At 46.1% G+C, this 16,269-nt stretch overlaps 1 protein-coding gene across 8 annotated transcripts in view; it reads right to left on the bottom strand.

Moving 5' to 3' along the window:
- The window catches only part of LOC140911037 (myosin-IIIb-like), a 155,083-nt gene that overhangs the window by 48,690 nt on the left and 90,124 nt on the right, over positions 1-16,269 (bottom strand). For all 8 annotated transcript variants that reach the window (XR_012158817.1, XR_012158819.1, XR_012158820.1 and 5 more), the window contains 6 exons: positions 11,773-11,820; positions 11,476-11,567; positions 10,670-10,801; positions 9,850-9,968; positions 4,594-4,790; positions 1,426-1,515 (listed from right to left, as the gene is read on the bottom strand). Coding sequence is in view for 3 of the 8 variants with exons in the window: in XM_073343221.1 (XP_073199322.1) it covers positions 1,426-1,515; positions 4,594-4,790; positions 9,850-9,968; positions 10,670-10,801; positions 11,476-11,567; positions 11,773-11,820 (678 nt within the window). In the remaining 5 variants the exon portion in view is untranslated. The remainder of the gene's footprint in view (positions 1-1,425; positions 1,516-4,593; positions 4,791-9,849; positions 9,969-10,669; positions 10,802-11,475; positions 11,568-11,772; positions 11,821-16,269) is intronic.

Raw genomic sequence — 16,269 nt, 5'->3', positions numbered from 1 at the left:
ATGCAAGCAATGTGTGTTTCAATATGGCCAAATATAAATGTATACACTAGGAACAAAGAACATAAGCCACATCTACAAGATGTGGGACTCTCCTGGGAAGCAGTGACTCTGAAAAAGATTTGGGGATTGTAGGGGATAATCAGCTAAACAAGAGCTTCCTGTGCGATGCTATGGACAAAAGAGTTAACATGACCCTTGGATGCATTAACAGGGGAATTTCAAGCAGGAGTAGAGAGGTTTTATTACCTCTATATTTGGCATTGGTGGTATCCCTACGGAAATACTGTGTCCATTTCCGATGTCCTCATTTCAAGAAAGATATTGATAAATTAGAGAGGGTTCAAAGAAAAGCCATGAGGATGATTAAAGGATTGGAAAACATGCCTTATAGTGATAGACTCTAGGAGCTCAACCTGTTTAGTTTCTCACAGAGAAAGTTAATGGTGACTTGATCACAGTTTATAAGTACCTACATGGGGAACAGAAATTTGAAAATATAGGGCTCTTCAGCCTAACTGACAAAGGTACAAGATCAAATGGCTAGAAACTGAAGTTGGACAATTTCAGACTGGAAACAAAGGTGCACATTTTTGATAGTGAGGGTAATTAATCACTGGACCAATTTACCAGGGGTCATGGTGGATTCTCTATCACTGAAAATTTTTAAATCAAGATTGGATGTTTTTCTAAAAGATATGCTGTAGTTCAAACAGGCTTTATTTTGGGGCAGTTCGCTGGCCTGTGTTAGGAGATCAGACTAGATGATCATAGTGGTCCCTTCTGGCCTTAGAATCTATGACTACTCAGTAGCCCATTCTATCTTACAGGCTTGTGCCCCTGCATCACTACCCTGAACTTTCGCTTGCACGTACCTGTGCAAAGGACCCCTTTTCATCACTCCCCTCTGAGTACGTTCCTAGCCTACACATCCCAACCTCCTCCAGTCTGTCCCCATTCCAGGCAGCACCTCCTCCAGCCTGATCCCCCCAGTGCAGGACTCAGAAACAGCATCCCCTTCCCATCCAATATGGCACTTCCTCAAGCAGTTCTCACAATCACCATCCTCCACCTCCCATACAGCTGCATGTGGGGATGGATGGAGCATCCACATCAACTGCCCAACATCTCAGCTCCCCACGCAGTGCCCATACCTAGCATCCCCTCCAGCTCATGTCCTGTGGCTACTATACATAGTTCATGAATCAATCTAATCCTCAGTAAAAGGCAGAGGCTCTCTCTTCTTTATGGAGGCCTCAGAGTCCCCATCTGTCCCTCTGGGGTGTGTCTAGGGCACCCAGGTCAGGGGTGTCTAAGCACCAGCCTCATTATCTCAGTCCACGGAGAAAGCTGACGCACTGTGCTGGCATTGCCCCATGCAGCCCAACACCAAGAGTCCTGGTAGAAGAAAAGCAGTGGATGCGTTACCTGTATGACAGGGTGTAGCCTGGCCTGCTCTGACTGATTCGAACCAGAAAGCAGCCCAGAGGCTTGTCCATCAGCAAGTTCTCAGCTTCCCTGAAAGCAGACAGGAAAGATTTTAATCCGAGAGTCAGCAATAAACCCGCAAGCTTTCCCTGTTCAGGAGCCCCCATCCCTTTTTCACATCCTGGTAACACTCCCTCTATGGTGCAGCCAGCACTCACTCTCATCCTGCCCCCTTCACTTCAGGCACACTGTAAGTACCATTCCCAGACCTGAGGAAGAGCTCTGTGTAGCTTGAAAGCTTGTCTCTCTCACCAACAGAAGTTGGTCCAATAAAAGATATCTCAACCACAGTGTCTCTGAGACAAGATGGCCAGGGAATAAAGTGTGGGCTTTTGGAGGAAACTGGTTACTCTCTCCTTGGACTGACAAAGGAGTCAGAGAGATAGAGCCTGAAATGGCTGGATTGTTCTGGATTGACCATAATGGACAATGTTTTAATCTTTATTTCTCTATGCTAATGAAAGGATTTCCAATGCCGTGTTCCAGTTGACTAATACATCCTTCTCTGTCTTGAAAAGACTTGGGTGTCACTGCAAGTACTTGCTTGTGCGCATTAGTCCCAGAAGAGTGTCCAAATCGTTACCAGGACTCTGTTTCAGTTGGGTTTGCTGAACAGAGCTCACCACGTTACACAAGAGCTCAGAGCCCAGAGGCTCAGTCTAGGAGGCAGTGATGCTGCAGAGCCTAGCCTGAAGGAAGGGCGGGACTCCTTGGGGGTCTGGCACACTGAAGGGGACTGCTTAAAGGCTGGGATGTAGCACAGATCCCATGGATCTGTGACAACAGTATTGCCATATTGAACTCTACATACAGAGTTAAAATCACCTCCCTGCTCCTTCTCTACACATCCCAGGATCCCTTTTAGCCACAGCGTCACATTGAGAGTTCATGTTCAGCTATGACCTCTAAATCCTTTACAGAGTCACTGCTTCCCAGGACGCAGTCCCTCATTCTGCAGGTATCGCCTGCATTCCTTGATCCTAGATGTATAACTTTGCATTTAATTATATTAAAACTAGGGTTGGTTCAATTAAAAAAATGAATTGCAATTAATCGTGTGATTAATCACGCTGTTAAACAATAATAGAATATCATTTATTTAAATATTTTTGGATGTTTTCAACATTTTCAAATATATTTATATCAATTACAACACAGAATTCAAAGTGTACAGTGCTCATTTTATATTTATTTTTTATTACTAACATTTGCACTGTAACAAACAAAATAAATAGTATTTTTAAACTTCACCTAATACAAGTACTGTAGTGCAATCTCTATCATGAAAGTTGAACTTACAAATATAGAATTATGTACAAAAAATACCCTGCATTCAAAAAATAAAACAATGTAAAACTTTAGAGCCTACAAGTGCCATCAGTCCTACTTGTTCAGCCAGTCGCTCAGAAAAACAAGTTTGTTTACATTTGCAGAAGATAATGCTGTCGCTTAATTACAATGTCACCTGAAAGTGAGAACAGGTGTTCGCATGGCACTGTTGTAGCTGACCTCGCAAGATATTTACATGCCAGATGCGCTAAAGATTCATATGTCCCTTGCTGCTTCAACCACCATTCCAGAGGACATGCGTCCATGCTGATGACAGGTTCTGCTCGATAACGATCCAAAGCAGTGTGGACCAATGCATGTTCATTTTCATCATTTGAGTCAGATGCCACCACCAGAAGGCTGATTTTCTTTTTGGTGGTTTGGGTTCTGTAGTTTCTGCATCAGAGTGTTGCTCTTTTAAGACTTGTCAAAGCATGCTCCACAACTCATCCCTCTCAGATTTTGGAAGCCACTTCACATTCTTAAATCTTGGGTCGAGGACTGTAGCTATCTTTAAAAATTTCACATTTGTATCTTCTTTGCATTGTGTCAAATTTGCAGTGGAAGTATTCTTAAAATGAACAACCTGTGCTGGGTCATCATCTGAGACTGCTATAACATGAATACTGTGTATAACATGAATACAATAACATGACAGAATGCGGGTAAAACAGAGCAGTAGACATACAATTCTCCCTCAAGGAATTCAGTCTCAAATTTAATGAACATATTATTTTTTTAATGAGCGTCATCAGCATGGAAGCATGTCCTCTGGAATGATGGCCGAAGCATGAAGGGGCATATGAATCTTCAGCGCATCTGGAACGTAACTGTCTTGCGACGCCAGCTACAACAGTGCCATGCAAATGCCTGTTCTCACTTTCAGGTGACATTGTAATTAAGAAGTGGGCAGCATTATCTCCCATAAATGTAAACAAACTTGTTTCTCTTCGCGGTTGGCTGAATGAGAAGTAGGACTGAGTGGACTTGTAGGCTCTAAAGTTTTACACTGTTTTGTTTTTCAGTGCAGTTATGTAACAAAAACCCCTACATTTGAAAGAGGCACTTCCATGATAAAGAGATTGCACTACAGTACTCGTATGAAATGAATTGAAAAATATAATTTTTTATTATTTTTATAGTGCAAATATTTGTAATAAAAATAATATAAAGTGAGCACTGTACATTTTGTATTCTGTGCTGTAATTGAAATAGATATATTTAAAAATGTAGAAAATCATCCAAAAATATTTAATAAATTTCAATTATTATTCTATTGTTGAACAGTGCGATTAACAGCAATTAATTTTTTCAATCACAATTAATTTTTTTGAGTTAATCGCATGAGTTAACTGCGATTAATTGACACCCCTAATTAAAACACTTTTATTCTAAATGGGCCCAGTTTACCAAGCAGTTCAAATCTACATGGTTGCCCTGTCCTCCTCAGCATTTACCATTCCATCAATCTTTGGGATAAAAATCAGATAAAGACCTTCAGCTGCTGCCACCCTGGATTGGAACTAGTGATCTAGAAGTAAAAGGCCCCGTATCTCACTCCTAGCTCCATAAACCAGCCAGTCTCCCTGACGGGTCTGGATGGGAATCAGTGCTCTTGAGCGGAAAGGCCCTGTGTCCTATTCCCAGCTCCCTGAGAAAACAGTCCATGCTCCAGGGACCTCAACCCATACTCACACACACACTCTCCCTAAGGACATGCCAGCCTCTGCCTGCAGAGCTCAGCCCCCTTGGTAAACTGCATGCCCCTAGGGTCCTCACCTCCTGCTGATCATCCCATGCAGCCAGCCAGGAAAGGCCCCATCATCCTGCATAACCTTCCTGGCCTGTGTCTCTCTGAACCAGCGGAGAGTTGCTCCCCTCTTGATTTGCCTCATTTCTTCTTCTTCTCCTGTCTGCCCCTCTGTCCCCACCACAGGGCAGGGCGTGGAGCGCAAAAAATTATCAAAGGGAGTCGACTGAAAACAGGAAAGAGAGAGAAAAAAGGAAGGTGGGTGTGAGACTGATAGATTCCTAGGCCAGAAGGGACTACTGCGATCATCTAGTCTGAGCTCCTGTATAACACAGGCCACATACCTTTCCCAAAATAATTAATAGAGCATAACTTTTAGATAAGCATCCAATTTTGATTTTAAAAATGGTCAGTGATGATGAATCCACCACAATCCTTCGTATATTGTTCCCAGGGGTGAAAGTAACTTAAAGGACTTACCGGTACACCAGAGTCCTGAGCAGAGGGCGTGGCCTCAACGGGAAGAGGCAGGGCCTTTAAATACCAGGGCCCTTTAAATAAAGATTTAAAGGCCCAGGAGCTCCGGCTGCGGCTGGGAGCCCTGAGGCCTTTAAATCACCCCCAGAGCTACTAGCTGCAGAGGCAGCTGGGAGCCCCGGGGTGATTTAAAGGGCCCGGGGCTCCAGCCGCTGCTACCGCAGTGGAGCTCCAGACCCTTTAAATCACCGCCAGAGACCTGCCACCGCTACCCCAGGGCTCCGGCAGCGGGGCTCCGGTGGTACTTTAAAGGGCCTGGGGCCCCCCCACAGTGGCTAGAGCTCCTGGCCCTTTAAATCACTGCCGGAGCCTCGCCGCCGCTACCCCAGGGCTCCGGCAGCGGGGCTCAGGAGGTGATTTAAAGGGCCTGGGGCTCCAGCCGCTGCAGGGAGCCCTGTGCCCTTTAAATTGCCAGTCTGGGGAAGCCGGTCAGGTCCGGCATGGCATACTGGCTCTTGCCGGTACGCCGTAGCTCACTCTACCGGCTTACTTTCACCTCTGATTGTTCCAATAGTTAAGCACTCTCACTGTTAACAATTTGCACCGTAGTTCCATCTGAATTTGTCTAGCTCAGGGGTCAGCAACCTTTGGCACGCGGCCCATCAGAGTAATCCGCTGGCGGGCCGCAAGACATTTTGTTTATGTTGATCGTCCACAGGCACGGACCCCCGCAGCTCCCAGTGGCTGCGGTTCGCTGTTCCCGGCCAATGGGAGCTGTGGGAAGTGGCAGCTGGGCCTGCATCGCTTCCTGCAGCTCCCATGGGCCAGGAACAGCGAACCGTAGCCACTGGGAGCTGCGGGGGGCCGTGCCTGTGGACGGTCAACGTAAACAAAATGTCTCGTGGCCCGCCAGTGGATTACTCTGATGGGCCACATGCCAAAGGTTGCTGACCCCTGGTCTAGCTTCAACTTCCAGTCATTGGATCAGTCTGCTAGACTGAAGAGCCCATTATTAAATATTTGTTCCCCGTGTAGATACTTCTAGGCTAATCAAGTCAACCCTTCACCTTCTCTGTGTTAAGTTAAGTAGGTTGACCTCCTTGAGCCTATCACTATAAGGCGAGTTTTCTGTTCTCATGGCTCTTCTCTGAACCCTTTATCAATCTCCTTTTTGAATGGTGAGCACCCAGAACTGGCCACAGGATCCCAGAAGCAGTAGCACCAGTGCCAAATAGAAAGGTAGATAAACCTCTCTGCTCCTACGTGAGAGTCCCCTGTTTATGCATCCAAGCGTTACATCAGCGCATTTGGCCACTGGGAGCTCATGTTCAACTGATTATCCACCACAAACCCCAAATCTTTTTCAGAGTCACTACTTGCCATTCTGTAAGTATGGTCTACATTCTTTGTTCCTAGATGTACACATTTACATTTAGCTGTATTAAAACACATATTGTTTGCTTGCATCCAGCTTACCAAGCAATCCAGAACACTTTGAATCAGTGACCTGTCGTCATAGAATATCAGGGTTGGAAGGGACCTCAGGAAGTAATCTAGTCCAACCCCCTGCTCAAAAGCAGGACCAATCCCCAATTAAATCATCCCAGCCAGGGCTTTCTCAAGCCTGACCTTAAAAACTTCTAAGGAAGGAGATTCCACCACCTCCCTAAGCAACGCATTCCAGTGTTTCACCACCCACCTAGTGAAAAAGTTTTTCCTAATATCCAACCTAAACCTCCCCCACTGCAACTTGAGACCATTACTCCTTGTTCTGTCCTCTTCTACCACTGAGAATAGTCTAGAACCATCCTCTCTGGAACCACCTCTCAGGTAGTTGAAAGCAGCTATCAAATTCCCCCTCATTCTTCTCTTCTGCAGACTAAACAATCCCAGTTCCCTCAGCCTCTCCTCATAAGTCATGTGTTCCAGACCCCTTATCATTTTTCTTGCCCTTCGCTGGACTCTCTCCAATTTATCCACACCCTTCTTGTAGTGTGGGACCCAAAACTGGACACAGTACTCCAGATGAGGCCTCACCAATGTCGAATAAAGGGGGACGATCACGTCCCTCAATCTGCTCACTGTGCCCCTACTTATACATCCCAAAATGCCATTGGCCTTCTTGGCAACAAGGGCACACTGCTGACTCATATCCAGCTTCTCGTCCACTGTCACCACTAGGTCCTTTTCCGCAGAAATGCTGCCTAGCCATTCGGTCCCTAGTCTGTAGCGGTGCATTGGGTTCTTCCGTCTTAAGTGCAGGACCCTGCACTTATCCTTATTGAACCTCATCAGATTTCTTTTGGCCCAATCCTCCAATTTGTCTAGGTCCCTCTATATCCTATCCCTGCCCTCCAGCATATCTACCACTCCTCCCAGTTTAGTATCATCCGCAAATTTGCTGAGAGTGCAATCCACACCATCCTCCAGATCATTTATGAAGATATTGAACAAAACCGGCCCCAGGACCGACCCTTGGGGCACTCCACTTAACACCGGCTGCCAACTAGACATGGAGCCATTGATCACTACCCGTTGAGCCCGACAATCTAGCCAACTTTCTACCCACCTTATAGTGCATTCATCCAGCCCGTACTTCTTTAACTTGCTGATAAGTATACTGTGGGAGACCGTGTCAAAAGCTTTGCTAATGTCAAGAAACAATACATCCACTGCTTTCCCTTCATCCACAGAACCAGTAATCTCATCATAGAAGGCGATTAGATTAGTCAGGCATGACCTTCCCTTGGTGAATCCATGCTGACTGTTCCTGATCACTTTCCTCTCCTCTAAGTGCTTCAGGACTGATTCTTTGAGGACATGCTCCATGATTTTTCCAGGGACTGAGGTGAGGCTGACTGGCCTGTAGTTCCCAGGATCCTCCTTCTTCCCTTTTTTAAAGATTGGCACTACATTAGCCTTTTTCCAGTCATCCGGGACTTCCCCCATTCGCCATGAGTTTTCAAAGATAATGGCCAATGGCTCTGCAATCACAGCCGCCAGTTCCTTTAGCACTCTCGGATGCAACTCGTCCGGCCCCATGGACTTTTGCACGTCCAGCTTTTCTAAATAGTCCCTAACCACCTCTTTCTCCACAGAGGGCTGGCCATCTATTCCCCATGTTGTGATGCCCAGCGCAGCAGTCTGGGAGCTGACCTTGTTAGTGAAGACAGAGGCAAAAAAAGCATTGAGTACATTAGCTTTTTCCACATCCTCTGTAACTAGGTTGCCTCCCTCATTCATCATCCCACATTTTCCTTGGCTTTCTTCTTGTTGCCAACATACCTGAAGAAACCTTTCTTGTTACTCTTGACATCTCTCGCTAGCTGCAGCTCCAGGTGCGATTTGGCCCTCCTGATTTCATTCCTACATGCCCGAGCAATATTTTTATACTCTTCCCTGGTCATATGTCCAACCTTCCACTTCTTGTAAGCTTCTTTTTTATGCTTAAGATCCGCTAGGATTTCACCGTTAAGCCAAGCTGGTCGCCTGCCATATTTACTATTCTTTCGACACATCGGGATGGTTTGTCCCTGTAACCTCAACAGGGATTCCTTGAAATACAGCCAGCTCTCCTGGACTCCTTTCCCCTTCATGTTAGCCCCCCAGGGGATCCCATCAGTTCCCTGAGGGAGTCGAAGTCTGCTTTCCTGAAGTCCAGGGTCCGTATCCTGCTGCTTTCCCTTCTTCCCTGTGTCAGGATCCTGAACTCAACCATCTCATGGTCACTGCCTCCCAGGTTCCCATCCACTTTTGCTTCCCCCACTAATTCTTCCCGGTTTGTGAGCAGCAGGTCAAGAAAAGCGCCCCCCCTAGTTGGCTCCTCTAGCACTTGCACCAGGACTAGCACTCGTCCTCGCTATTTACCACTCCTCCAATTTTTGGGTCATCTCCAAACTTTATCAGTGATGATTTTATGTCATTTTCCAGGTCACTGATAAAAGTTTTAAATAGCGGAGGGCCAAGGACTGATCCCTGCGGGACTCCACTGGAAACACACCCACTTGATGATGATTCCCTGTTTACCATTACATTTTGAGACCTATCATTTAGCCAGTTTTTAACCTATTTAATGTGTGCCATGTTAATTTTATATCCTTCTAGTTTTTTAAATCAAAATGTTGTGAAATACCAAGTCAAACACACTGCAGAAATTTACATGTATTACATCAACGCTAGTACCTTTATCAACCAAACTTGTAATCTCATCTAAGAAGATACCAGGTTAGTTTGACAGGATCTATTTTCCATAAACCCATGTTGATTTGCACTAATTACATTACCCTCCTTTAATTCTTTATTAGTCGAGTCCTGTCTCAGCTACTTCATTATCTTGTCCAGACTGACAGGCCTATGATCACTTGTGTCATCCCATTTCTGTCTTTTTACAAACTGGCACAACACTAGCTTCTTCCAGTCTCCTGGAACTTCTGCTGTGCCCCAACACTTATTGAAAATCAACAGTGGAGGCAGGAGCAAGAGGTGGGGGACACCTACAGTATGCTCCTTTGAAGATATCACAGATTACCTCACTCAAGTCTGTGCCCAAGGGGAGACCAGACAGGAACCTCATCCACCTTCCACTTCCAGTTCTCCCAAGACCAGGCCCTGCCCAAGGTTCTACCAGGTTTGGTTTATTTAAACTCACAATACTGGGCATGAACTCCCCTTTCTTCCTGGTTACATGGATGAGGAGTGTGGTTCTCCCTGGATCACATGTACGGGATCCGCAGATGGGAGGGCTCCCCCAAGATCACATGTTGGGACGTCCCTGGATATTTGACCCTAGGCAAAGCCAACATTATTACCTCTGTGAGTTTGCTGCGAGGGCGTGGTACTGGTGGCTGTGTCAGAGAATCAGCTCCAGGCTGAGACCTGGGGAGGGGCTGAGGACGTCTCCTCCGTGGCACAGGGACTGGTGAGGCAACTGGTGAGAGGAGGGAATAAAAGGCATTAGGAACCCCCAGGGAATGATTCATCCTACCCAGGAATGGAGCATGTGGGCACACACCGTCACACCCAAGGGTACCATGGGGAAGGTTCTGCCTCTCCAGCAGGCACCATGGCAGCTGCAAGACAAAGCACTCCCAGGAACATTAATCCATGGAGCTTGGAACTTTCTCATCCCACCTGAGCCTTGCTATGGAGCATGGAAAGGAGTGAGACGGGGTGGGGTGTGTGCTCTGCTGACACTTCCTGCTCCACGCTCTAGGGAAGAAAAGCCAGCTCGGAGTGGGAGATGGCATGAAGCCATCCCATGCTACATGAGCAGAAGAGGCTGGGTCAGGCCAGGGTGCCTTTCATATTCCCAGCCCAAGGCATGTGGGATTTCACAGCTCAGTTCCCAGCCTCTATGGGAAAGTGCCTCCATTTCCAAGTGAAGAGAGGGCCTGTCCTGAGGCAAATGCTGGAGGAGAGTTTCACAGAGGCAGGTGTATTACCCCCTCTAACTACCCACAGCTCAGGTGTGGCATGGAAGAGAGTGTGGCCTGAGGGCTCAGCTACAGCTAGGGAATAAGGCAGTCAGACCCGGTAGGGTCTGTAGTGGCTGGAAACAGCCACTAAGTGAGCAGCCAGGCATTTGGGGCACAGAGATATTGATGGAATGAGGAGGTGTCAGTGACTTACTCTGGGCCTGGGACTCCAGTTCCAGTTGCCTGTTGCTCTCTCTCTCCGCTTCCTCCTGTAGGTGCTTCTCCCGGGCTCTGAGCTCAACCACGAGCTCCTGGTAACTCTTCCTACAGCAGAATCTCTTGTAAGCTGCTCAGAGAGAAGCTACAGTTAGAGCAGAGACTCCGCTGAAACAACAAGGAACAAGGACAGGGCAGGAGCAGCATCCTGTAGTACCTGTGTGCCCAATACAGAGCCATACCAGAGAGACTGTGCACAGAGAAAGCTGTACCATGTCTCTCACCAGCACACCTATTGCTCACGATCCCATTGTTCTGCCAGGGACAGAAGCCAGGCTAGTAGGGCAGTGAGCACCTGGATCATACACTGCTGTCCTTCCCTAAGAAGATAATGACATTTGCTAGTCTCCCCTTCTGCTGGTGCTTCTCTCCAGCTTCCTATGACTTCTTACAATTCATCCCATCATTATAAGCTCATTAACCACTTCCCTGGACATCCACTTTACAGCGAGACCAGCTAGCTTGCACCTGCTCAGCTCTCCCTCATATGCCCCTTCCTGTCCACACTCAGACTGCCTTCCTGCTTATTGAAGGCTCTGAGCATTTGTTGTTCACACCACGAACACAAAGGGTTTGAGGTGCCTTAGCAATGGAGCCTTATCATGTTTTTCTGTCTCCAATGCCCTGGAATGCTATCGAAGGACCTTCTGTGATGAGAGAGAGGTTGGGGAAGGACTTCCGCCTCCGCTCCCAGCCTTGATATGCACTCTGGGTGGGAAGAGACCCTCCTGTCCCAATACTCACTCTTCTGGATGATTATTGCTGCCTTTTCCAAGCGGTCCATGCTCTTTGCCAGCAGTTCCTGGTGCCAGTACTTAAAAAAGAGGCGGGACTTCCTGTGGGGATGGGAGAGAATGCCAAGGCAATAGTAAGATATAGGACTCATTCCAGACCCCATCCCATCACTAGAACGGGCCCATCGTACATAAAAGGTGCCAGTTATTGCAGAGAGCTAGTCCCCACTCCACACATGCACACAGTACAGTACAGCACAGAGCCATCATGCTCAGCCCAGACCCATGTGCAGCAGTCCACACCTACCCACATCTCCAGTCTTTCAGCTCTGTACTCTGCAAAATCTCCAAGCAGCTAAGAAAGGAGGAGAAAAAAAATTAGTAAAAAGTCCCCTTCCACTTAGTGTAGCCAGAGACAGGCAACTCTTTGTACTTCATTGCACCCCTTGTGAAAGCTGGCTCCCAAATGGTAGATCTCACAGAATCACAGCTGGTGCAGGGGTTATGGTGGGGCTTGTTAGCAAACATGAATCCAGCCTTTGCCTCAGGAGGGTGATTCCCACAGATAAAGATCTTATTGTCAGAAGTTTTTTCCTTCCTAGTTCTGGGAAGTGCTCAAATCCCAGTGGATAAGTGCAGAACATGAACCTGGGTAGAGCACAACTATCAAAGGGCTAGTTGACACTAGAATCGCGATGCACTGCACGGTTGTAGCATGCTAGTGTAGACAGTCCATGCCATTGATCGGTATAACTTACATCATTCGGGGGGTGGCTTTTCCACACTCTTGAGCAACTTAAGTTATACTGAAGTAAGCATTAGTGTGTACAAACCCTCAGTTTCATCTAACTACCCCTAGTTACACTCCTTGAGCCCCCTTAAATAATTTCTCTCCCTCCGTGGCATTTACACTCTTCATACATTTGTATCTGAATGGATTACTCCAGATAAGGCACTAAAGTCACATAGATGCTCCTTGCTGCCATTTTGCAGGGCAAACTTACGTTCAAGGTGTAAGAGTTGGTTCCATACTGGTTCAGACCAGGGTCCAGCTTACCTAGTATCTGGCCCATACCAAAGCTTCATGGGGAGCGTACAGAACAAGTAATTTATGGAGTGATCCACCCCTACATTCCACTCCCAGCTTCTAGTAGTGAGAGGTCGCTCTGAGCATGGGGCTGCACCCCTGATCATCTTGTCTAATATAGCATTTCAGGGACCTAACCCCCATGAACTTATCCAGTTCTTTTTTTTAACCCAGTTATACTTTTGGTCATCATAACATTCCATGACAATGAGTTCCACGGGTTAACCATGCACTGTGTGAAAGAGTACTTCCTCTTGTTTGTATTAAACCTGCGCCCTATTAATTTAATTGATGACCCCTGTTTTTTGTATTGTGTTAAAGGGTAAATAACCCTTTTCTAGTCATTTTTTCCACTCATTCATGACTTTATAGACCTCTACCGTCACCCCCCTTAGTCGTCTCTTTTCTACGCTGAAAGATCTAATCTTTTAGTCTCCTTGTATGGAAGCTGCTCCATATCCTTGATAATCTTTGTTGCCCTTCTCTGAACATTTTCAAGATGGTGCAACCAGAACTGGACACAATATGACAGGTGTGGACACACCATGGATTTATGTAGAGGCATTAGGATATTTTCTATCCCTTTCCTAATAGTTCCTAACATACTGTTAATCATTTTGACCACTGCTGCTTCACATAGAGCAGACGTTTTCTGAGAACTATCCACAGTGACTCCAAGATCTCTTTCTTCAGTGGTAACAGCTAATTTTAAATCCAACATTGTGTAAGTATAGTTGGGATTATTTTTTCCAATGTAGATTACTTTGCACTTATCAATGTTGAATTTCATCTGCCATTTTGTTGTCCAATCACCAACTTTTATGCGATTCCTCTGTAACTCATTGCAGTCAGCTTTGGACTTAACTACTTCGAGTAATTTTGGATCAGCTGCAAACTTTGCCACTTCACTGTTCATCCGCTTTTCCAGATCATTAATGAATATGTACCTCTCCTCAGTCTCTCCCAGCCAGTGCCTGCTGTGTAAACATCTATCTTTCAGGTTACTTCTCTCTCACATGCAGTAATGTACATGTTTCTAGGTGGAAACATGCTGTATTACCTGCCCATCTCCCTCTAGAGCCTTTGTATCATCTCTATCCTCACTGGAGTTTGCAATTCCTCTCAATTTAGTATTATCTGTATGTTTCATTAACAGATTACACAAGGGGTGGAGGAGCCACTTGCTCCCAGACTCCATGATAGGGAGGTGCTCATTTCCTGGTCTCCCCTTGCCCCAAACTGAATAAGAGGGCTCCGACTAGCTGAGTGTTTCACACCTTTGCAATGAGCCATTGTTTTATCTGGTGGGGCAGGCAGGATGGGAGAAGGGTCTGTTTCCCAAGGGGCAGCAGGCAGGATCAGGCACTAGGACAGCAAGGATAGAGTAAACAGAAAGGGTTGGTTTACATCAAAAAAATTATGGGAGGACATCCCATCAAGAGACCCTGATGGGTGCCACTTCCCCTCCCCACATCCGTGGTATGTTTTGCTTGTTTTGGACTTTAAGCTCTTAGGGCAGGGACTACATTCTCTCTCTAACCTGGGAGATATCCAAGACACTTTGGGGCACTTAATATAAACATCAATAAAAGCATACTCCTTTTCCGAGATATGAGATTCAAAAGCACCCCAGAATGGCAATCCCAAAACACCAAAAAACAAAAAAACAAAACCCCACCCCAAAGCATGACACACAAGCAAGTTGTCAATCAAAATGTAATAAACATGAAAGGTTAAGTCAGCAACTGTCTGAACAAAACATGACAGTCTGAAAGGGAGATAAGTAGCAGCAGACCCTAAATAACTACACACACACCTCCGATCATTGAGTTCAAGGAGCAGGAACTAGGAAAAGAACAGGGAGAGGAAGCAAGAAGGCAACATACACACCACATCATAATTTCCTTCTCTTCTCCCCAAAAGTTCAGTAGTACTTTGCTAGAGGCACCAGGTAATCCCAGAGCTGTAAATTATACCTCTGATTCAGCTCAGGAGGTGGATACTGTTACTGTGGTGCCACTTCCCAACTGCCCATGATCCCATCATACACAGAAAGAGTGTCCTCTTCCCTCTCTGTTCCCCTTTCAGTAGGCAGAACATCTTGCCGGTTAAGAACATGTTCTATCTGTAGTAAATGCACTCACCATGTTCTGTACCCTGCAGCCCAGAAGATCACACCACTAGTATTGAAAACTCTTCCAGACCCAAGTCTAACATACACTGTTTGTCCAGGAAAGAACTCATGGAGTCTTGCATGGATACACCTGTTGAAACTCACATATTTCCTATTCACATCAGTCAGCTTTGGGGATGGCAAAGGGGTGGGATGAATCTTTCCTGTTAGCATAGACAAATGGTCCTCATAGGTCAGCTGAAGAACTGATAGAATGGGGTTTCTCCAGTACTTTCATGATGTGTACTCTGAATATCATAAATCATCACTCAATGTAATAGGGAAGGATGTATCTCAGTATTCCTCCAGTATGCAAGCTACAGGCTTCTTCCCAGTTCCCTGCAGTCTCTCCACTATCCCATTTCCTTGGGGATGGTACTCAGCAGATTTATAAATGTACTGGACCAATACTCATCAGAAAGCCTTCAAAACTCTCTTGATACAAAACAAGTCCCTGTGACACTGCATCCCATATTCTTCACGGTAATATTATAATTATATGATTATGACATAACCATAATGTATTTTATGCAAGATAGATCATGTCAGATATCACTGGAAAGGTTCTGATTTACTGAATAAGATTATCCTATTTGTATACATGTATCATTTTTGTATCTAAGTTAGAAACGTTGTCTATGTAACTATTACAAATGTGTTTACAAATGGGGAACACCTACTAGGCAGAATGCAATCAGTCTAGATGGCTGGCTGGGAAGGGCCCATTCAAGTTAATGAACCATTAGGGAGAACAATAGGCCTTAGGAAAAGCTTATCTCCCACCCCGGAGCCTTCCAGAGGATGCTGTAAACAGGCTCTGACTCATAGAATCATAGAATATCAGGGTTCGAAGGGACCTCAGGAGGTCATCTAGTCCAACCCCCTGCTCAAAGCAGGACCAATCCCCATCTAAATCATCCCAGACAGGGCTTACTCAAGCCTGACCTTAAAAACTTCTAAGGAAGGAGATTCCACCACCTCCCTAGGTAACCCATTCCAGTGCTTCACCACCCTCCTAGTGAAAAAGTTTTTCCTAATATCCAATCTAAACCTCCCCCACTGCAACTTGAAACCATTACTCCTTGTTCTGTCATCTGCTACCACTGAGAACAGTCTAGATCCATCCTCTTTGGAACCCCCTTTCAGGGAGTTGAAAGCAGCTATCAAATCCCCCCTCATTCTTCTCTTCTGCAGACTAAACAATCCCAGTTCCCTCAGCCTCTCCTCATAAGTCATGCGTTCCAGCCCTCTAATCATTTTTGTTGCCCTCCGCTGGACGCTTTCCAATTTTTCCACATCCTTCTTGTAGCGCGGGGCCCAAAACTGGACACAGTACTCGAGATGAGGCCTCACCAATGTCGAATAGAGGGGAACGATCACGTCCCTCGATCTGCTGGCAATGCCCCTACTTATACATCCCAAAATGCCATTGGCCTTCTTGGCAACAAGGGCACACTGTTGACTCCTATCCAGCTTCTCATGCACTGTAACCCCTAGGTCCTTTTCTGCAGAACTGCTGCCTAGCCATTCGGTCCCTAGTCTGT

This window comes from Lepidochelys kempii, chromosome 5, assembly GCF_965140265.1.
Source record: "Lepidochelys kempii isolate rLepKem1 chromosome 5, rLepKem1.hap2, whole genome shotgun sequence".
NCBI lineage: Eukaryota > Metazoa > Chordata > Testudines > Cheloniidae > Lepidochelys > Lepidochelys kempii.
This window is presented reverse-complemented; position numbering and strand designations above follow the sequence as displayed.